Below are 21246 nucleotides of genomic sequence, written 5' to 3' on the forward strand. Positions count from 1 at the left end.
GATACGAGCAAGTTTTCCAGGGATTTTAAAAGTGGAGACGTTTCAAGCGCGTAAAGGAGACATCATATTTCTGCACGGCCTATATGACAGCAGCTACAGATTTCGCGTGCAAGCATCGTACTCCAGAGCTTTATAAAGTGCTTTTAAGGCAAAATTCGCAAATTGCGGTGAAGTCGCTGACTGTGAAAGGAGGATGTGAAGGCATTCATGTCTGAATCTAGCATCTCGGTCGACCCCTCAAAAACACGACGATACTTGTGATCCATCTGCTCAACTTTGGCTGCGGCGCCCCATTCTCCGTACAATTTTCTTGCGCTGTCAAGATAGGCTGCTGCCCAGCTGTCTTCGTTCTGTCGAATGCAATGAATGGCCGCAAGCTCGTTTCCGAGCGCCTGATGCTGCAAAAATCTATGCTTTCGAGCACAAGAGATGGCATCGTCGAATGCACGGCGCGTGAAGTCAAAATCGTTTTCGCAACCAGAAAGAGGACCTGTAAGTTCTTCGGCTCGTAAGAGTAGCAACATGTGCTGGCAATTTACGACGCCTTTTTCAACCCATGCTTTCATTTGTCTTATTGCTGCATTGCCTCGTACTTTATATTTCTTTTGTCCAGTAGACGCGTATAGCGATACGTAGACCATACCTTTGTAGAACACCTTGACAGTCACCCAAATATCAGCACCTTGAGTGTAGGGGGACCACATCTTTTTGAGCATCTTCTTCGCTAGCTTAATGTCGCCGAAGTAGTACGCCAGCTCCATCTGATGAAAGTACAATGCTTGCAAGGCATTTTCGTTGCCTTGCTGTGTCCACTTGGTAACCATTTTATCCTGATCCATGTACTCTCCGCTCAGCACCGACGGGGATTCGGATTTGCCCATGAAATTCGAAACCATTTGAAAGAACGACATGTTCACGTCAAGAAGGTGTACCAATTGATAGTCTCGGAGATTAGCATCTTGGTTTGCAATTGCCGCTGAGACTTTCGTCAGATCCTGACCTGCTGTGTACTTTAGACGAAGCAAAGCAATCGTGTCCTCGATAGCAGTTTGAACCGATCCCATCTCCCACATTGCTAATACTGCTCGCGTGGTAGGTTCTATACTATGGTAGTACAATGAACTCCAGTGGGCCACAAAGAAGTGATATAGAACAATAGCACGCTGATCACTCCTTCCTCCGTTCCCTCGGGCAGCGTATTCGAGACCGATGTCGGCATATTTGGCACCCTCGTCAAACTCTCCAATTTGACAAAATATGAATCCAACTACCACAAACGACGCGGCAGTTTGCGTCAATACTCCATAATCAAGAGTCAGTAACATATGTCGTAGTAGCACTAGTGTCAGGCAGTCTGGTTGTGGAGTTCTAGCGTTGTATGCATACTCTCCCAACTTTTCCAAAAAGTCCGCTGTGTACTCCACCTTGGGATCTGTAGCCGTGGGTAAATTGCGCAGTTCGACGTCGGCACGACTTTTTAGCATCTTACGTACTTTCAACAGATTTGTGGCGATGTGCACTTTGTGAAAGCGTCGCGGAAATGGACACTCCAAAGACTCTAAAACGTCCAACGTGTAATCTATTGCATCGGTGCTCCGCCCTTCGTGAAAAAAGATGTGTGACATTTTTATCATATGAGCCACCCTTTGATGTCGAATCGAATTTGTGCGGAATATTACTTGATCGGCGCTCAGGATGGCATCTTGATATCGACCGCAGGCTGAATACATGCGTGCAATCGCGATAGAAAACTCCAATGCGAGATCGAAATGATGTTTCCAAGGATCGTTGCCGAGAAGTCTAATGCCATCTTTCAAGAACGAAAGAGAGGCGTAGAAACTTGCTTTGTGGGCGGTTCTTTGTGCTACTTGGTAGTTCAGTTCGGACAAATCAAGCAATTCCCAGCTGTCCAGAATTCCGGGTTGACCTAAAGTGAGCTGGCGAACGACTTGGATATGTAACGAATCCTCTATTCGAGAGCCCCGTTCAGCAACTTGATGCATCCAATCACGCAGGTGGCGCCCAATACGTAAATGCCATTCATCAGGGGTTTGGACAAGTTCGTAGGCGGCTTGACGGGTCGAGCTATTTGCGAAGCGATAGATTACCAGCGTTCTGGGAGGAGGTGAGTTGCCACGTGATGGGAGGGGTGTAACGCTATCTTGCGCTCTGCGGATCAAGAGACCGGCATCAACAGCGTGGTCTAAGACCGTATACAAATCCCCAATACACTTCATCGGATGCGTAACGCCAATCTGTGAATTTGAAGTATATGCATCTCCTTCATCCTCTTCCGCCGTGAGCAGGTAAAAAAGAGTATCGGGATCGATTATGTTGGTTTGCAGACATGCAGCCGTTGTTAAAGCCATCATTGCGTTGGGGAGACGGCAAACACTTTCGAAAATAGTCGAGCCGGACCCCATGTATGTTGGAAGCTGGATAGTCCATCGGCGCTCGGTATCATAGGAAAAACAATCATGGTATTCCAAATGCCGCAACAGCCGAATAGTCGACAGTGGGCATCCATACGCTTTACCAGAAACGAATTTCACTAAGGCTTGCAAATCCTCTTTGCTCGCTTTCTGCACCAGCGCCTCGAGCCACGCATGCGTTCCGATTTCCCGCCAGGGCGCCAGCGTGTGTATCTCTACCGCACTACAGGCATTCATTATTTCCAACGATTTCGGAATCATGGTTCCAACTAGTAGCAAGCCTGGTAAGCTTGAGTCATGTACCAAGGTCGTTATGATGCTCCAAGCATCAATCTCGGCCTCCTGTAGATCATCCAGAATCAAAACCACAGGACGGTGAATTGTAATAAGCCGAAACAAACTCCTTAGTGCCAAGCGTAAACGCTCAAATCCCCATTTCAACCCTTCTTCCATAGAAGTGCTTCGAGAAGAGTTTTCCCGTTTCAGGTAGGGTTTGTACGGATCGGCTCTGATAGAGATCATCCAGATCTTGAAACAGTATTCTCAAGATATTTAGTTCAATGGGCAGCTGCTCTGTGAAACGGGTTTTCCATATCTCCCGATCTTCTCGCAGCAAGACACTCAATATGTCGTGCATAGCAGATTGGAAGGGCGCGAAAGGCACGTCCGATCGTCCGAACGGAAAGGCTCCATACCCAGCTAGAACATGTTTGTGCTCTTCTTGAACGTGGACCAAAAATTGTGTCACTAAAAAGGTTTTCCCCATCCCCGATTCGCCTTCAAACACGATTGGTGGAGACTTGAGCGCGCAGCTCCGCCGTGGCAAAGTCTCACTGTGACTATTGCTGCGCATGCGAGCACTACCGCTGACTGCTTCTTCCAAGGCTCGATGTAGCCTCTTCCATTCGCTTTCCCTGCCTACTAGCTGTTCCTGCGCGCTCGTCCAGTTCAATCGGGGCTTGTCGTCGCCGTCATGCCCCTCGGAACTTCCGTCCCCGGTACTGTCATCCATCTTCGGTACTGACCGTGAAGAAGGGACCGTAAACAATCACTTTCACTTTCTTTTGCGCTTCCTGAATATACTGATCACCAACCTTGAATAATCGTTCAGGATGCAGGATTGTTTCACATTCGAAGCGGAACGCAGCGAATAAGGACCTAGCTAGGAAGTAGTGTTTGGTGGTGGGTGCCGCAAAATTGCTGCGGGTTTTTCACCAGGTTTTCTCTATGTTCTAGTCGCCGATCTGTGCAGTTTCTGAGCAAAATAAATTATGGAGGGAATTTTCGAATTAACTGCAATGGTTAGGGTTAGCTGCTTATGGTGATCAAATAGCATTAATTTCGTTTATTACTACTGTTAGTAACATTTCGATTTTTTTGATCATGACATCCGTATGAAGAATTTCTGATAATTTTATCTATATGTGACTTTTGTCTAAGGGGTTACATTGTCCATTTATTGTTAGGTTCAAGACCAATTCTAGATCTTCTTGATTCTATCATCGAGGCCTTCGACGGTAATAGAGTCTTCCAGTGACGAGTTCTGCACATCATCCAAACCATGTATCTCTTGTCTACGGTTCTATTCGTCACAATTCTTATAACGGTAAACGGGTACTGGACTTCGTATTGAAAATGTTGGTTTGTTATGGAGCATGGAGACTCACGACCGGACTGGTACAGAGGATTCATCCGAAGAATCGATGCAACATCAGAGCCATCAAGCTCTCTACTAGAAACCGAAGATTACGACATGCAAGATTGTAGGCTCAGATCGGCATCGTTGAAACTGTGTTACGTTGAGTTATCAGTCCAATTGCTGGCGACGCTCAGACGCGATTCGTTATCGCTACTGTCATCATCATTTCTCAGGTGAGTTTTAAGCAGTACTGCTGCAATGAGTTCAGCCGTGTGAGTATGATTTAGACTACGTCTGCGGAATGGAGCTCGAAGAGGCTGCAAGGGAATTTCTTGGGAACTTTTCCCCACGTTGAGTTATCAGTCCAATTGCTGGCGACGCTCAGACGCGATTCGTTTTCGCTGCTGTCATCATCATTTCTCAGGTGAGTTTTAAGCTGTACTGCTGCAATGAGTTCAGCCGTGTGAGTATGATTTAGACTATGTCTGCGGAATGGAGCTCGAATAGGCTGCAAGGGAATTTCTTGGGAACTTTTTCCCACCATTGTGGGCTGACAACGTCCAAATTCGAAGACACAATGAGGTAACTGGGGCGGGATGTTCGACGATGACGAGCAGAATTGTCCCTGATGATCTTCTACTTTTCCCATGTTTGGTGACGTGATTAATGGTGGTTTTCCCATGGGCCGCTCGGGAATTCTCAAGGTATCACGGGATCCAACGGCCCACCGATTCTTTCCTACAGAAGATTTGGGAGCGTTCCCAAAGTTTCACCGCGGGGTGACTCTTTACTCCTCCCGTGACCTCGTGCGTTGTCTGCTCTGATTGTCACATCAGCACCTAGCCGGATCAAGAGATGATGAGCGTAATTCATAGCAGTATCTGGGGAATGTCGGGAGGAAAAGTTGAGTTGGCGCTTGTCCACGCTTGGAGGGGATTTTCTGTGATTCCGAGCGCAAGAGGAACGTCTTGTCTTCTTCATCTTTGCGTCGACTCCCGACAACAAATCCCACAAATAATAGTGTTTGGGTTCAGGTACTATATGTAGTCTACGTATCCGATACCCGTCTCCTCATATACGTCGGCAGCCGTGATTCTGTGACGAAGAAGGCGAACAAGGCTGGTCCAACAAAATCTTTCGGGTTTGGATGCCGAAGTCCGTGCGTCGAAATACGGGCACATCTCAAAAAGGGGAATGCATATTCGTTATATCAGTGAAGAACGATATGATGAGGATTTATTGACAGTCAGAATTATTGGTAGCATTTTTGCAGGCATTATGTATACATGAGTCCTGGTCCACTGGGTCAAGACTAGGTAGGAATCCATATATATTTATTGGAGTTCGGGGGTACTGTTGAATCTTGCAATGTCAGTCAGTGCCTTTGGGCTTGCTCGATGAAGCCGAGTACTACGTGCACTTGTGAAGTGACACGATCAAGAGGGCCAAGGCTTGCCGAGAAGTTCAGAGAGCTTATTGAGATTTTGGTTTTGGTTTTCGTTCTACAACTCGCCTAAAAAAGATTTGCGATTTCCTCGCAACACACAGGAAAAGGCTGTATCGTGTGTCGTTGATAGTGATTGGATTTTGTCAGAGTCACAATTTCACTGAGCCAAAGTAGATAATGTAATAGTCATCTCTCTAGAATAATTATTGTGCTTTGATTTCAATAAGGATTGCAAATTTGTCCACTGTTTGATCAACAATTGAAAGTATGTAGAAGTTTCTATTTCGTAGCACAAATGTGTTGAACGAGGTAACGCTTAGTAGTAGCTTATAGTTAGAATCAAAAACCATGCAATAGCTAAGTTCCACAGCCAATCTCTCCTTGCAGTCATTGACCCTACGTGATGACTGGAATTCCTCAAAGTAGCTTAATCAACTAACCTTATAATTTTAAGATCTACACAAACCAAAAGGTCTGTTTCTCTAGGATAGTTGGTCCCGATACAATCTATTACTTGACACGACCAACTCACTCCCTTGAGGAGTTCTTCCCCTCCCTTAACGCAAGGCTCCGCCTAAGTCTTTTACGGCAGGCGCGGACGCTTTCGCGACAAGTAGTAGCTTATAGTTAGAATCAAAAACCATGCAATAGCTACAATACAAACCGAGATAAAATCACCGTCTGACCGTCCTACGGACACAGTTGTTGAGATGTACCCGAGGTTTCAACAGGTATGGTAACGCAAGCTGTAAGTTGTATGCGTTTTTCCATTTCGCCGAGGAACATGATGTCTCATCGCTGTCTCGTACGTTTTTTTCCAGTTTGCCGGCTTTCCTTCTCACGTCAACCATATTATTAGACCTGGGCCAGCGGTACAGTTTACCAAACGTAACTTTAATTTGTCTCGACTCCTCTGCTTTTCTTGTTGGCCGAAGATTGCTAGTGTTTTGAATAGAATGGCTTCCAAGAGTTGGTCTCCGACCTATTTGGCGAATCAGCTCTGGGCGAAGCAACCCAAAGCCAACGCCGAGTTATTTGCTTTGACGTACGGTGCGCTCGTGGCTGAACTCGTTCGTGACCTCGAAACCAACGATAAGATCCAGGCCGAACTGGACCGAATGGGCCACAGTATGGGTATTCGAAGTGTCGAAGAATTCCTCGCCAAGGCATCGCTCGAGCCGCAATCACAAACTGCCGTGACGTGCAGCCAATTCAAGGATACCAGCGACGTTCTCAAAATGGCTCTAAAAATGTTTCTGGGAATAACTACGGAAGCCGGTGTGCAAGAAGACTCGCATTTTTCCATTCAGTTTGCCGAAAATCCATTGAGTCTATTTGTGGAATTACCTCCGGACCGATCTGATTTGGAATACTCGCAGCTGTTGTGCGGATACGTCCGGGGGATGCTGGAAATGTTGCAGTTTGATGTGACGGTTACCATGGCACAATCGGTACTACGAGGGGACGAAGTCAACGAAATGCGGGTCGATTTGAATCAAGTCTTACAGGCCGGCGCTGGCGACGATTATCAAGAAGAATAAACGAGGAAGAAACTCTAGAGCGTTTCTTGTTTGGTAGAAAATTAGTTTTGATTTTTTAGGATTGAAACCCCCAACCTCCACGGCTACCCGATTTTGGGTTCGACGGCGTATCTTTGTCGGCTGCGTCAATGTTTGCGGAAGTGCCCGCCGTGACGTTTTCAACCAAATCCATGGCCACGGCGTATTCTTCGTAGACTTGCTCGGTGAGACAGCACGTCAGATACCGGCACGCGGCGGGATCGACAAAGGGACAAGCAGCGGGGCGACAATGCTCTTCGGCAAAATCACCAACGATGCAGTCTTCCACTACCGCACAGTAGGGTTCCTGCTTGGCCACAAGTTTCGGTAATTCGTTCCGGAACAGATTCAAATCGGCTTCCGTAATGCGGTCGATGGAGGGAAATGCCGTCAACCAATCCTCCGTCACGTGCGTATTCAAGCGTCCACAGTAGTCTAACGCCACTTCCATGGCACAGGTTCGTATTACTTGGTGGGAGGTGCGGTTGCTGTGCCAGGCGTCTCGCAAAAAGGCAAAGACGTCGGTGTAGTTCTTGGCGTTTTCGTCGCGTATCACATTGGTGGATAGAGTCTTGTTTGCGGCAGCGGTGACGGGGAACAATAGGGCGTCCACAATGGTACTGGAGCGAATGACGAGATCGGACAAGGATCGGATTTCGTCTCGCAATTCTTGTTGTTCGTGCGAGGCGTGGGTGGCCCCGTTCCCGGCCGTCGTGGTTCCGTCCCGCCGGTTTGTACCCGACGGAATTCCGGTGGGGAGTCGTTCGCGGGCGGGATCACGGTGGCGTCGTCCAAAGAGAAGATTCCGGAGCGTTTTCCCCCATCCAGCGCGATGCCAGTGACTCAACCCTCGCAGTGTCTTGATCCAATCCATGACGGCGTCGCCGTACTGCCAATTACCACGAAAGGTGGTGATGTGTTTGGGCAGTGGGACTTTCGGAGACCGTCGTCCGCGTTGGAGGACTTGTCCGCTGGAGGAGAGGAACATGATGGTGGGATAGTGTGTAACGCCAGCGTCACTGCAAACTCGAGAATGCGCCTTGTCCTGTTCACAATCGAACAATCCCATTACTAGTTGCGAATCTTTGGTACCGGCGTGTAGTAATTTCGACATTTGATCGTACAGAGGGGCAAAGGCGTGACAGTTGCGACACCACTGTGCGTAAAAGAGAACGACGACGTCGTGTTCCGGATGATCGGCGGTCCACCGCGGGGCATCCAAGTAGTACGCCATGGTGGCGGCGTCGAGATAATCCAGATTCCCCACCCGCGTAACGCTCGTGGACGATTCGTCGGTAGTACCGGTAGCCGTACTCCGACTACGGGTAGTGTTGGTGCCCGAAGGAGACGACGACGACTGGGCCGCTTCGGTGCATACGAGGAGCAAGAGTCCCCAACCCATTACCGTCATCACTACCGCTGCCTTTGGCCACGTGTACCGTCTCCGCGGGATTCGCGAACGATTTCTGCTCATTCTATGGTTTACTCCTTTGATTTGAATGAGTCGATGAAGCAATGGAGGGAACTGACAAGCGTAGTAGTAGTCGTAACTAAATCAGTAGTAGCTAGATAGTTGACCGAGAAAATGTGAGCCCCAGTTGGAGTCGGTACGGTTGCGGTCTTGCGGTTCCAGGGGCGGTCCCACGTGGAAGGAGAGTGGATTGCGAACGTACCGAGACAGACTTCTTTTGGGTCCCGATCCGGCGGGAATGCCATCATACTTACGGTGTGGTCCTACCTACTTTCATCCCGACGGAATCTGCATTCACAATCAGACCCAAGTCCATCGTCCGACACCTCCCTCACTGAGTTGTGTTGTATGTGTTTGTGTTGACTTGTATTTGTCGACGAGGCTTACCAGGCAACCGTTTACACCATGACGAATGTACGGGAGACTTGCGTTGAGGAACCTGATTCATTGGGATCTAGAAACATACCGAATCTTCCCAATCATCCTACTCAACCGTACCAGTACCTTTGTTGCGATCACGTGGAAAAGATGTTGCGAGACGACTACGGCCAAACCGTCACGACACCCTCCCAACTCGTTTGGGTCTGTAAAAGTAAAGGCAGGAGTCGACGACGACAGCGACAGCGACAGCGACCTTCACGAGAAGGAACTAAAGCAAACGAGGACAACCTGCTCCAGGCATCTCTAGAGCATTCTCACGAGAAACTCGCAATCTCCAATCTTTCTACAACAACGTTCCCCTTAAACCAACGACTGGAACTCTTTGCCCGTGCCAAGGTAGTAAAACTCGTGTCCGACGATACTGTCAAAGACGTTGACGACAACAACAACAACAACAACCGCACAAAGGATTCGGGTGAAGCATCTTCGCTACCGCATTCTCGATCCAGTCTAGACCATCCACAATCCCAACGGACATACGTTCCTCGCGTGCTGGTTCAGTACCCACGCGGTAGCACCTACCATGTGGCTCTCCATCATTTGGTGCCCATCCTAGACGAAACCGTCACACGCAAAATTATTGTTTGTGGTGAAACAGCAACGTATCGTCGGGCCTGTCTCGTGCATGTACTACCGCACGAACACTTTGTTGAGATTGGGTGTGACGTGGGTGTTACCGTTCACCGCGTACACCGAGCCACGGCGTCACCAACAACGACCCAAACGACAGTCGCGGTTCTCGCCGGGGACCATGATGGACGCCGTATGGTGGGGATTGACAAGTCGATCCAATCCATACAAACAGCACGACAACTCTACCCGCACTTGTCCTTTTACCATTGGGATATTCTGGCATCGGGAAGTTTACATCAGAAGAATCACGACGACGACAACAATGATGAAAATAACAACAGCGCCAGTGAACCTCACAAAGAGGACTCGGTACACGGGACTACGTACGACGGAATGCCGCATGCACTCCAATCTGCATGGAAGGCTGCCACTTGCTCCGACCAAAGTGTCGTGGTTGCCATAGATATCAATGGGAATCGCGAGTTGCCGGCCGTATTGGCGTGTATTACCCGCGTATGGGCCTTGGGGAACGAGTGTAGTAACGAACACGCCGACCAGCCTTGCATCACCCCCATCGTGAACACGAAGGCGTCTGGGGCAACTTCCCATGACACTGTACCCCGACTCATCATTGTCAAATCGCGTGCCCTTTTCAACGTATTGCGCTCGCAACCGAAACGGGCCTTGAGTATCAAACAAGACGAAAAACCGTAATGACAGCAAACAGCAGTGAACTGTTTTGCGTGTATACACAATAGCTTTGATAGTTGCGGAATATCATTGCACATTAGTATTTGCTTACAGTATTATTGCCGTTTCTTTACGTTTTATGCGAAAATCTTTGTTTTGGTACCTCCACCCATCTTTCGACGTTACGGACACGGATGTGGTGAGTCCGCACCGACTCGCCTCTACATTCACATTTCACAAACTGGTTCATTGGGTACCGCTCAGGTATTCATTTCTCACCACAAGAGCCTCGCCAGGGCGTTCCGCGCCTTTTCCCGAATCCCGGCATCGTCGCGATGATTTTCGATGGCGGCGGCAATGTTGGTCAATCCGTGCGCGTCCAGTATGGCGTCCTTGACGTCACTGTCTTCCCCGAGGGCTAGGAGGTAGAGCGCTCCACAGGCCCATTCCTGCATTTCCGCGAGATCTGCGTGTCGTTGCATGGCGTTAATAATGGCGGGCACGCCTTTGGCTTGTACGATGCGGGTTCCGTTTTCGTCGTTGCCCCATACGAGATTCTGAAATGTCCCACAGCCGCCCATTTGCACGGCGGAGTCGTCAGGGAATCGTTCCATGGCGGCCACGAGGACTTGAATACCTCCGGCGCTAGCGATACCGCCCTTGTTGTTCTGATCCAGTGCCAGATTCTGGAGTGCTCTCCCGCCGGCAGCTTGTACGAGTGCGTCGTCGGAGAAGCGGTGCATCGCCTTGACAATGGCGAGGAGTCCACCGGTGAGACTAATGGTGACACGGTTAGGCCCCGCCTGTGAATGTCCAAAACTCAGATTCGCTACTTCCGTCAGCGAAGATTCCACGACTTTGGCGTCGTCGTCCCACAAACCCTTCGTGACGAGTTTGGATATATCCACCGGTGGTTCCGTGGGTTCCGTCACTTCGGGAGATGCGTCGGCGGGTTCGTCCGGAACTGCCGTGTCCGTGGTGGTGTCTGGAGCTCCCGTGTCGCTGCCTTCGTCCACCGTAGGATCATCGTGTTTGCGCTTGCCACGACGGTTTTTCACCATTCCAGCCGTATTATAACAAGAAAGGTGAGGATGGTGGGATGGGTGTCGAGCGTTGGCAGTGTACGTATGGTTAGGCGAGTCCCCAAAGGTCGTATGGTTCGTGTTCGAGGAGGGTTTTTATTTGTTTTTGGAAATACAAACACTCAAACTAAAATCACGGGCCGTACGAATTTCCTTATTTCATAGAAGCTTACTGTTAGTACTACTTCTACGGACTGGAAAGCCACCCGTCCGTACACAAACACACGGCTGGATACGAACAACGACCGTGTGAAACTGCCTCGACGGAAAATTTCCCGCCCGCACTTGACACCGCCTCGGTGTCTTTCTTTTTTGAAACACATGCAAGCTTGTAACGCTTTGATCCTATGTCGATAACCTCTTCAACGGAGACGTTATTATAGACGTTATCCAGAATCTCAAATTTCTACTTCTTTCCATTGATTCAATTTTGGATTTAGAGATCCAAATTTTGGTACTTAGAGCGCCCGCTCCGTAACTGCCTCGCTTCCCGCCAATTTGGCAACGCGTCCCAACGACACATGCAGCGACAGAACCGGGCCTCTGGAGAGATCAACAGAGGAACAGCATTTCCTGTATCGAAAGTATCATTAGTGTAACTGCAAGTACCTCTGACAGTAAACGAAAGGAAGGAAGTAAACAAATCACATTCCCTGTCAGTGTCATTATGCTTTGTCCCATAATAACAGTCTTGCCCCAATTCTCCTATGTGACAGAGTGTCCCGTGTCACGTCACATGATTTGCCTGATCACATCATAGCATTGCACTTTCTCTGCTTATATTCGCTGACACTGTGTTCTTGAAAATGGTATCACAGTGAAGGGCATTTGCGGGAGATATGTCAGCCTGGTATTCACAGCTCATATCGGGCGCTCAGAGTCAAACGGTAGTAAGATTTCCGTTCCCGTTATGTAGGTATTACATATTTGAGGATGCCGTGGACGCTTTTACGAGACACACCCAAACCAATGCTCGCCCATCCAAGAGATTCGTGGTACGTATTGACTGCAAACTGCGTAGGCTAAAGTTATTTCTAATGGACTGATACACCGACACAAAAGAAGTGCATTTCATTCCTCTCCATCCATTTGTGCGTTCCAATACGAAACGACGTCCATGACCACTACTTTTGCACCTGACTCCAGATCCATTCCGGCGTGACGGATTTCGGTCGTTCGAGGGGCAAGCCCAGAGCCCGGTCCCAGTACAGTTGCGATAGCCCACCCACCGCACGACTCACGCCGAACAAAACAGTGTAGTACTGGTATTGGGTGAACCCATAGTGCCACAACAAAACGCCCGAATGACTGTCCACGTTGGGATACGGGTTCGCCACCTTGCCGTGTTCTTTCAAAATGTCGGGCATGACTTCATAAATCGTGTCGACCACCTTGAAGAGTTCGTCGTCGGGCATGTGTTTCAACGCAAATTCACGTTGGCACGTGTATCGGGGGTCGGTCTTGCGCAAGACGGCGTGACCGTAGCCCGGGATCACCTTTTTCGCGTTCAGCGTGTCCCAAGCAAATTCGGTAATGGTTTCCGCGTTCACCGGTTTGCCTTCGGACTCGAACTTGTCCTTGAGCTCCTGGATCCATTTCAGGACTTCTTGGTTGGCGAGGCCGTGGAGCGGACCGGCCAACGCGTTCAATCCGGCAGCGTACGACAAGAACGGATCACTCAAGGTCGAACCGACCAAGTGCGTGGCGTGCGCCGACGCGTTGCCGCCCTCGTGGTCCGTGTGGATGCACAGGTACAGACGCATGAGCTCATCAAACGACGGATCGTTGTAGCCGAGCATCCGGCAAAAGTTTCCCGCAAAATCCAACGACGTATCCTGACTCACAACTCCGTCGTGGTAGACGTTGCGATAAATCGTGGCGGCAATTTCTGGCAACTTGGCGACGACGGAAAGAATGTCTTCCAAGGCGTACTCGTGGTATAGATTCTTGGGAACGCCGTCCTGGTAGGCTTTGGCGAAGACGGATTCCGTCTGGCAGGCGGCGAGCCCAATAGTGAATTGCGTCATGGGATGCATGTCTTTGGGCAACGAATTGAGCAGGGGAACCACGTGTGAGGGGAGTTTGGCGCGCGAGTGTAAATCGGCCGTCAAGGAGTCGGCTTGTTCCTTGGTGGGAACCTCGGACGTGAGGAGCAGCCAGAAAAGACTTTCGAGGAGGGGCTCGCCGTCGCCAGCCTTGCCCGAATAAGTCGGGAGGACGGCTTGGCATTCCGGAATGGTGAGACCGCGGAAGCGAATACCCTCGTCGGGGTCCAGGTTGGACGTCTCCCAGAGCATGCACTTGACACCACGAGCTCCACCGATGCACTGGTCCACCGTCACTTGGCCGATCCTGAGAAAGAGAACAGCGGGGTTGAGTCGGGCCTGTGTGTGTACCAACAGATAAGAGGAGGGCGCGGACGAAACAAGAAGGGCCCCGCAGTGGACGCGGTACTACCTATTTTCCGGTGGCAGCCGTGGGGTAACGGACTGCGCCAGTATCTCTACAACTGCATCGCTAAACGAAGTTGTACTTACACTTCGGATCCGTAACTCTTTTTAAGTTCGGCCATTTTCTTTTGCTTTTCCGGCACTTGCGCCGCCAGCGTCTCTTGCAGTGTCGTGACGGTGCGGATACTCGCGCCGATGGGTGTGGTCGTACCAGTCGTAGAAAAGGGCGTCTGTCTCGCAACAAGACGAGTGACCAACAAAAACAGAAGCAACGTGTCGGAAGTGTCGTGTGAGTATGGTTCATAGATCGTAATGGAAAATAGAAGTATGATAAAGTGCGGACAATGGCAAACGGTAGCTTCCCAGCCTCCATCTGTGTCGGTTCCCAAGCTGCTTCGCAAGGCGACAGCAAGTCAGCTTGTGACGACAACCTTCCTTGCCGAAGCATTGCGGAAGGGTTGGTTCGTCCTCGAACTCAAAAAGGCTGGAGAATGCGAGCGCTACTTTCCGTTCCGTCACCGTTGATATTCGTCGTCGTCGTTGCTGCTAGCTTACGTACCTTGCGGAGCAAAGACCGCACCGTTCGAGATACCAATAGCGTCATGGTTAATGATGATAACAGTGACTGTGAATCAATTGGGAGCAACAAGAGAGAACGAAAGATATTTCAGTGTCACCTTGGAGAGGAAACAAGGAATACGTTGTCACGAATGGTACAAAAGTGATGGCCGCGGATCTGGATCGACAACGAAGAACGATGCACTCGCATAAATTCCTTCCTCGACCGAACCAAACACGCAAACGGAGCCCGCAGCCGATGGGGTGTATGGTACTCGAAAGAAGATCTTTCTCTCCCCCGCTTCTTCCCAGCCGGGCACGGAAGGATCTCTCGCTCTGAACGTGCAGACGGACAGAAGATCATAGTACCCAATCTACGCAATTCGCCAACGTTGCTGGATCGTGCTGCTGCTGACCAATCAAAAAGGACGTCGGGGTGATGGTCCGGCAGCTGCCCTTCCGTTCCGGAACTCTTTGCGGATTCAAAGGTTCAGACGCCTAACATAAATAACATATTCTTCAAAAAAGGCGTCTATGCTTTTTTAGGTCGGTCAGCTTCTCGTCGACACAGACTTTCGTTAACAGTTCATCTAACTAGTAGATACTGTGAACGTAAGCACGACTTTACTGTTCGAGATCCATGCATACCGCAATTCAATTACGGACTTTCAAACAGGGTTACTGCTCACAAGCATCATCTATCTATCTCGTACCTATTGATAGTGAGATTTGTCGTTGACAGTGAGATTTGTCGCTGCCAATCCGAATTCGAATCTTGCTTGGAGACGCGGCATCTGGTTTTCCCAAACGAAAATGCCACTACTCGCAATGTCACTAGCTACCTAGCTAACATTAGGGTATCCACAAATGACCGCACCTTTGATTTCAAATACTCTTACACTTAACTAAATGACACCCCGTATGGACAATTTCCTATAGCGCATGGAACAACATCCTCCTTATTTAAATCTCCGCGGGAAGGCCAGTAGTTAGGTAAATGGACCAACGTTCGGTTCCTAATGGTTCCCCGCGTCGCGTCCCACCGGTACCATGCATGGATGCCATGCCGGTCATTCACCGCCTGCACCAAAAAGTGGCGGGCTATTCTCTTTCCGAACGGTCGGCCTGTCGATGGCCTTTTTCAAGGTTCGTGGACACTCTGTCGTTCACGACGAGCGTCACTGATTGCATCGGATACTTTGGGTGCTTTGGAGGAAAGGCAATCGATAGATTGATTGATTGCTTGATAGTCGACACCATCACACGGCAAGATTCCAGACAGCTATCCCACTTACGGCAAGTCAACTTACACTTAGCATGAACCCTCGACACGTCTGGGCCGTGTCGGCTACGTCGACGACGGTTCTCATTTTCTCGGCATGGTACTGGTTGAATCTGTATCATGGGAAAGCCCTGCAATCGATCGTCTATACTCCCAAAGTCACGCCGTACGGTGTCTACACAAGCGTTTGGGAAGTCTGTATCTATCACGTTTGGTTCCTAGTACTGGGCAGTGTCGTTGATGGCAACAGTCTGCTGACCCAATTGGCACGGTGGCAACACCACGACCGCCCCGGGTTGGAACACCGAGTACACAGCGATCTCCGGCAGGTACTCACGGCGCGTCCGAGTGCCGACGAGACAACTCCTAGCCGGAACAACGATGCCGACTTTACCGCGGTCACCATGCCAAAATCCATCGAGGACGGAGCCGAGAATATTGTCGTGGCGCATTCGGCCCGCACCATCTTTTACCACGCGATTCAAACCTTACTCGACGAGCGATTCGAAGAGACGGGGGTTCGCAAACTACGCATTGGTACACATTCGGTGCAGTTTGGTTCCTTCTATCGCCTTTTGCAGACTCTGCCAGACGCCACCATCGAATTTGTACAGATGGATTTCCATCCGCTGCATTGGACACTGGACGCGCAATCGGTAGATGTTGAGGCTTTTCGATCGTGCGACCTGATTCTTGTACAACACGTCTTTGGCGTTCCGCTACCACAAGATCCACTCCTAGAGCTCGGCAAGCGCTACAACATTCCCGTCATGGAAGATTGTGTGCAGTCTGGATCCTTGTACGGAAGCTACCAGGGGCATCCCGGGGCCGATTTGACCTTGTGGAGTGGCGGACTCGACAAGATACCTTCCTGTCTGGGTGGCGGATTTGCTTACTTTCGCAATACTCCACATGGCAATAAGCTTTATCAAGCCTGCCGTGATCGAAACGAGGCTTTGCCGGTCGATTCTTGGCGAGATCGGGCTCTGTCAATCTTCAAACAGTTTGTACATTTGGCCATTGCCAAAAATACCCTGGGGATTGACAATTTGTTGGGATTCACCGGATATGCATGGTTGCGGGAACATCACGGCAATGCCATTCCCTGGTATCACATTGGTCTTCAAGTCCGCAAGGACAAGGCATTGGCTCCTTTTCAACACGAAACTTCCAAATTTTTGCGACGTCCCTCGGCTGCCCAGCTTTTGGCCATGCGCTACGGTGTCCGCAAAACTTTGCACTACGAGAAAGTAGCCCGGCTGGAAATATCGCAACGAGCATTCCTCTTGTCGCATATTCCCTCCCAATATCACCACAAGCTCTTTCCCTGGATGACAACAGAAGTCCTGCTGGCCCACGAACGCAATCTCGGTATTTCGGAGTTTACCTGGGTGGTGGCCCCGGATGCAGCATCGCGCCGTCGCTTCACACAATTCCTAAGTGATCGTTTCGTCATTGCATTGATCAACACCACCTGGGAATACAACGGGGACAATATCGGTAAGGATATCTGCCAACGACTCGTCTATTTACCAAATTTGAACGAAATGACGCAGGCTCAGATCAAGCATGTTGCAAGTGTACTGACGGCATGGTCAGAAGAGGAACAGCTAGATGACATGTCGGAAACTCCTAGTAAATCTACGACGGCACAAGCCACCAAGATTACCAACTCCGAGACACGTCAGGAAGGAATCCAGCTCCAGGTGAATCCGATAGTGAATGTTCCGGAGTATATTGTCACAGCACAATCTTCCTAGTTGCGTGAAAGCTACCCCTATATGTGTATCCGTACTGCCTTCCCTCGTTGGGATTATAATGGTCACAGAAAATAAAGCAGCTATTCTTCAAAAGTCTCATAGAACTTTTGCTAACCTCGTCGTCAGAATATACTTTCTTAAGAACACCGTGCCAAAGCTGATACTTGAAAAAATCTCTAAAACTCTTTCTAGCTAGGATATTTCAAATTGACACAGCATGTCCAGCAACTTGCTGAAACCCGAAGAGGTCCATGCGTCTTCCCGAGGGGAAGATCGCTATTATCCATAGACGTTCACTTTTTCTTCTTGTAAAGCTATAAAAAAAGCGAGGGCCAGTAGATCAGCTAGTATTGTGCGCATTGTTGTACCCACAATATGTGTCGAGTAAAGCTAGCTCTATTGTGCCTTTTTAGTCGCAACCGCGGAAACGTCTTTTTCTCGCATGTCCTCCACGACGCCATTGTTTTGCTTCTGACGAAGAATGGCTTGAACCAATAAACTAAGCCAGTAAGTCTGCAGCACTGCTAAGAGGACAAGCAAAAGACGAGAAATCCATGCCCACGGCGGCAAATCGCGCACGCCAATGTAAACCACATAGTTGTAGAGCACATTGCGTGTGAGGATAAATACTACCGCAAACACTTCGAACAAACGATTGGCAAGGGTTTGGTAAAGATCTTGTGGATGCCGGGATAAATACTTGAGAGACTTTGCCAACAACAAAGGCGGATCAGCCCAGTCGAAAAAGAACATGATAACGCCACCCATCCTTGTCAAGCCAGCGGTCGCTGATCCCAAGACCAAACCTAGTGTGATCAAGTGATGTGCGGCCGAGGTCCAAAAGACATCCTTCCGACGATCTTCGAAAAACAACGAAATGGAATCCGAGCAAAAACGAGCCGCATATAGCAAATAATAAAATTTGAAGTCCGCATCAATATGCTTGGCTTCCAGATCTTGCGTCCACTGCCGAGCATTCCATAGCCATGGCTTGTGGAATAGTATTCTCCACACACTGAAGGCGGAAAAAAGGAAGAAACTGCACGCTGTCATGCTCGTCGAGAGGCGCTGACAATCAGCGCGATTCCACGCCGAGTGTTTTTGTCCGTGGTGAGCCAAGGCATTTGCGAGTGGCTCCCAAACCAACCAACGGCCTCCCCAACTGATGCAATGTATTAGACACACAAGCAAGAAAAGAATGATCCAATCGGTTCCGGAGCAAGGTTCGGTGCCATCACTTCGCAATTCCAGGTAAAATTTTGTTGTCGGACAGGTGGCATCGTTGTCGATACTATACGTATCTGCGCCGGTGTCTTCTGTCACTGTTGTGACGAACGCTCCACTCAATTTGCGGAAGGATTCGAAAGCCAAAGCCGTGCGGCGAAACGTATCCATGTTTTTCTATGAATCAAAAAATTTCAATCAAAGAACAGTCCTACCTTGCTAGCGATAGCAGCAACAAGGTGGAAAACGTCTGTTAGTTCTGTTACAGTTAGATGTTATACACATTTGATGGGTCGCCATGGCCGAAACGTGTAGGTGTCCTTTTCGTTTGACCAAACCGGTAGATTAGAGAGTACGGTCGCCATCAGTTGTATCGTATTCCTCGCTCTCACTGTCAATGTCTTCAATTTACTTACTGTTAGAATTGGATGACTAGCGTTCCGTGTTCCAATTTTTAGAAGTGGAATGAATGGTCCGATATTTCGTGCGGATTTCATTGCCTCCTCAGATCCAAGCAAGACTAATAACAGTAGAAGGCGTTTCACTAGAAGCAAGTTTTCGATGGTCCGTTCTATTTACACCAGCATTTTGCAGGCCGAAAAGGTTGATAACAAGCTCCAAAACTTCAAATAAATATTCCCATCTCTAGGAATCAGGAACCGCATATTTTGTTCATGAACGCCAAAATATGTGGTGACTATTTATTGTTCATGATGACAGTGATCGCAACTATGTTATATAATTCTCGGTTCTTCACAGCCAAGAAGCAAAATGTGCATGCAGTTACGGCAAAAGGTTGTGCGGATATAGATTTACGGGACAGGCTCCTCAAAGATCATGGTCCAAGCTATGTCTTCCCCAGTACAGGAACTTGTAACCGGATTTGGACATACAAGGCAAAAGTTCTGTACATGGCACTCCCAAACGATAGCAATGAATGGGAAGGAAAGTGTTGGATCATGCGCCATTAATGTTGTGGAATAATTATCCAGGAAGTCCGCTGGCATTTCAGACTTGTATTTCTATACGTAAAACAAAACCTGATAAGACTGCACAGCTCATCCATTCCCTTTTCTCCGCTGAAAATCCACTCTGGCTGGCTGGCCGACTGTTTTATTTTGATGTGCCACGGGTACCCATTGTAACTGTAACCCATGGAAAGAATAACACAGTGGCAACCACTTTTCGCGTCGAGAAAGGATATATCGGATGTATCCTAACTGTAAACTTTCTGCAAAAACCATAAGTTGTTATGGCACATAAATAGATCAGACAAACTACATCGCAATCTTTGATTTCCGGCTCTATGTGATTCAATACTCTGACCGGTTCACCGCATATATAAAAAATTACACGACTAGTATTGCCCGATGATTTCAGTCCTTTCGACCAATGGTATCGATACGTTCCACGATACGGAGGCACGGAAGAATGTCAACTTGGGATGCGGCCCCAACGTGACTCCCCGATCGTCGTGAGGTCACGCTGATTGCAACGTGTTCGCAAAGTAAAATTTCGACCCCATAACTCCTCGGTAACGTCCATAGGTACGTGTCAACTCGGTCGTCTTGGGCGCCCCGTTTTATTTTTCCCATCCGTTCCTTTTTTCGTTTCGGATGGGGCTCAAAACGCGCAGGCGCTGCTAAGAAACAAAAAGAGACTCTATTTTCCCACACTCCAGTACATAAACTGATCTAGACCATGAACTTACCCAGCCATCTCCAGGATCTTATCCGTAACGGAGCACACATTGAAATCATTGTCGATAATGCGAAACCTCAGGGAGTCAAGAGAAGGAGGGGGAGCAACCCTTCATTGTCTCCGCGCAGTCTTACAAAACACGAGAAGGCGGAACTCCGTTGGGATGCCATCCCACAGACCGCTCCAATGAAAATACCGGGGCGTGGTTGGCAGACGTGCTCCCCAACTCCGAGCTACAAAACAAGTCTGACCCATTGTCAATCCATGAGACAAACCACGGCTGCATCCGCCAAGCACTTGCAAGCACTAATGAATATATCTGCTTTGCCGCTGAAGGTACCACAAAGACGAAGCAGCTTGGAAGATATGGACAGCAAGATTTCTACGGCAGATATGATCGCCAAGGTGCTGGAAGAAATCGACTTCAATGCCGATGAGTTCCAATCAGATTTCGAAGACGAGAGTGACGACGAATTCTGCCAGTGCGCTCCTGAGCAAGGATCGGCCAGAACCGCACGAATTGGTTGACGGTGCCGTTTCTAGATAGAATTCTCCTACCCCTCACTTCCATGCGATTGTTTCAATGATGATTCAGCAAAGATGTTTCTGCTCTCGGATTGGTCTACATTGCCGGCATCTATCGAGCATCACGATGCGGTTCGCAAACATAGCCCAAGGAATCTTGATTGCGGGCTTGGGACGCCATGTCAGTCCTATCAACAAAGAGTATTTAGAGGGCACCCGTTCCTTGTCTTGTCGAGTTTTTAACGGTCTCAGTATTCTTGAAGATAGAAAGTCTCCGAGCTAAGTATTCCAATATATTAGGACAGGCACAAATCTCTTTGCTGACATGTCGAACTTCGGAAAGATGGTCATTCGTTATATGACAATGACTGAAACAATACTGCCTTCGATTCGTGATCAATAGTTCCCTCTA

At 49.0% G+C, this 21246-nt stretch overlaps 9 protein-coding genes across 9 annotated transcripts; 4 read left to right on the top strand and 5 right to left on the bottom strand.

Moving 5' to 3' along the window:
- Positions 1 to 112: 112 nt before the first annotated feature.
- Positions 113 to 3444, bottom strand: PHATRDRAFT_49156 (predicted protein; the record flags this gene model as incomplete). The annotated part of the gene is made up of 2 exons (XM_002183889.1): positions 113 to 2974; positions 3015 to 3444. The coding sequence occupies 2 exons, from the start codon at positions 3442 to 3444 to the stop codon at positions 144 to 146; spliced, it is 3261 nt and encodes a 1086-aa protein (XP_002183925.1). The 3' UTR covers positions 113 to 143.
- Positions 3445 to 6474: 3030 nt separating this feature from the next.
- Positions 6475 to 7059, top strand: PHATRDRAFT_42274 (predicted protein; the record flags this gene model as incomplete). The annotated part of the gene is made up of 1 exon (XM_002183773.1): positions 6475 to 7059. One exon carries the CDS (start codon positions 6475 to 6477, stop codon positions 7057 to 7059), a length of 585 nt encoding a protein of 194 aa, XP_002183809.1.
- A 104-nt stretch (positions 7060 to 7163) lies between these two features.
- On the bottom strand, positions 7164 to 8647 carry PHATRDRAFT_49158 (predicted protein; the record flags this gene model as incomplete). Its single annotated transcript, XM_002183890.1, has 1 exon — positions 7164 to 8647. A coding segment is annotated over exon 1 (1386 nt), but the record flags the coding sequence as incomplete, so codon positions are not given.
- A 214-nt stretch (positions 8648 to 8861) lies between these two features.
- PHATRDRAFT_49159 (predicted protein) lies at positions 8862 to 10276 on the top strand (the record flags this gene model as incomplete). The annotated part of the gene is made up of 1 exon (XM_002183774.1): positions 8862 to 10276. Exon 1 carries the CDS (start codon positions 8954 to 8956, stop codon positions 10274 to 10276), a length of 1323 nt encoding a protein of 440 aa, XP_002183810.1. The 5' UTR covers positions 8862 to 8953.
- A 245-nt stretch (positions 10277 to 10521) lies between these two features.
- Positions 10522 to 11313, bottom strand: PHATRDRAFT_49160 (predicted protein; the record flags this gene model as incomplete). Its single annotated transcript, XM_002183891.1, has 1 exon — positions 10522 to 11313. One exon carries the CDS (start codon positions 11311 to 11313, stop codon positions 10528 to 10530), a length of 786 nt encoding a protein of 261 aa, XP_002183927.1. The 3' UTR covers positions 10522 to 10527.
- A 1025-nt stretch (positions 11314 to 12338) lies between these two features.
- Positions 12339 to 14598, bottom strand: PHATRDRAFT_30145 (hypothetical protein). The gene is made up of 3 exons (XM_002183892.1): positions 14344 to 14598; positions 13872 to 14014; positions 12339 to 13686 (listed from the first exon to the last, which is right to left on the bottom strand). Exons 1-3 carry the CDS (start codon positions 14386 to 14388, stop codon positions 12459 to 12461), a joined length of 1416 nt encoding a protein of 471 aa, XP_002183928.1. The 5' UTR covers positions 14389 to 14598; the 3' UTR covers positions 12339 to 12458.
- Positions 14599 to 15442: 844 nt separating this feature from the next.
- PHATRDRAFT_49162 (predicted protein) lies at positions 15443 to 17473 on the top strand. The gene has a single exon (XM_002183775.1). It carries the CDS (start codon positions 15660 to 15662, stop codon positions 17382 to 17384), a length of 1725 nt encoding a protein of 574 aa, XP_002183811.1. The 5' UTR covers positions 15443 to 15659; the 3' UTR covers positions 17385 to 17473.
- On the bottom strand, positions 17448 to 19104 carry LAG1 (longevity assurance protein). The gene is made up of 2 exons (XM_002183893.1): positions 19025 to 19104; positions 17448 to 18823 (listed from the first exon to the last, which is right to left on the bottom strand). The coding sequence occupies exon 2, from the start codon at positions 18777 to 18779 to the stop codon at positions 17781 to 17783; it is 999 nt and encodes a 332-aa protein (XP_002183929.1). The 5' UTR covers positions 18780 to 18823; positions 19025 to 19104; the 3' UTR covers positions 17448 to 17780.
- A 1038-nt stretch (positions 19105 to 20142) lies between these two features.
- PHATRDRAFT_49164 (predicted protein) lies at positions 20143 to 21146 on the top strand. The gene has a single exon (XM_002183776.1). It carries the CDS (start codon positions 20310 to 20312, stop codon positions 20835 to 20837), a length of 528 nt encoding a protein of 175 aa, XP_002183812.1. The 5' UTR covers positions 20143 to 20309; the 3' UTR covers positions 20838 to 21146.
- Positions 21147 to 21246: the final 100 nt, after the last annotated feature.

This window comes from Phaeodactylum tricornutum, chromosome 21 (assembly GCF_000150955.2).
Source record: "Phaeodactylum tricornutum CCAP 1055/1 chromosome 21, whole genome shotgun sequence".
In the NCBI taxonomy this organism is placed as follows: domain Eukaryota; phylum Bacillariophyta; class Bacillariophyceae; order Surirellales; family Neidiaceae; genus Phaeodactylum; species Phaeodactylum tricornutum.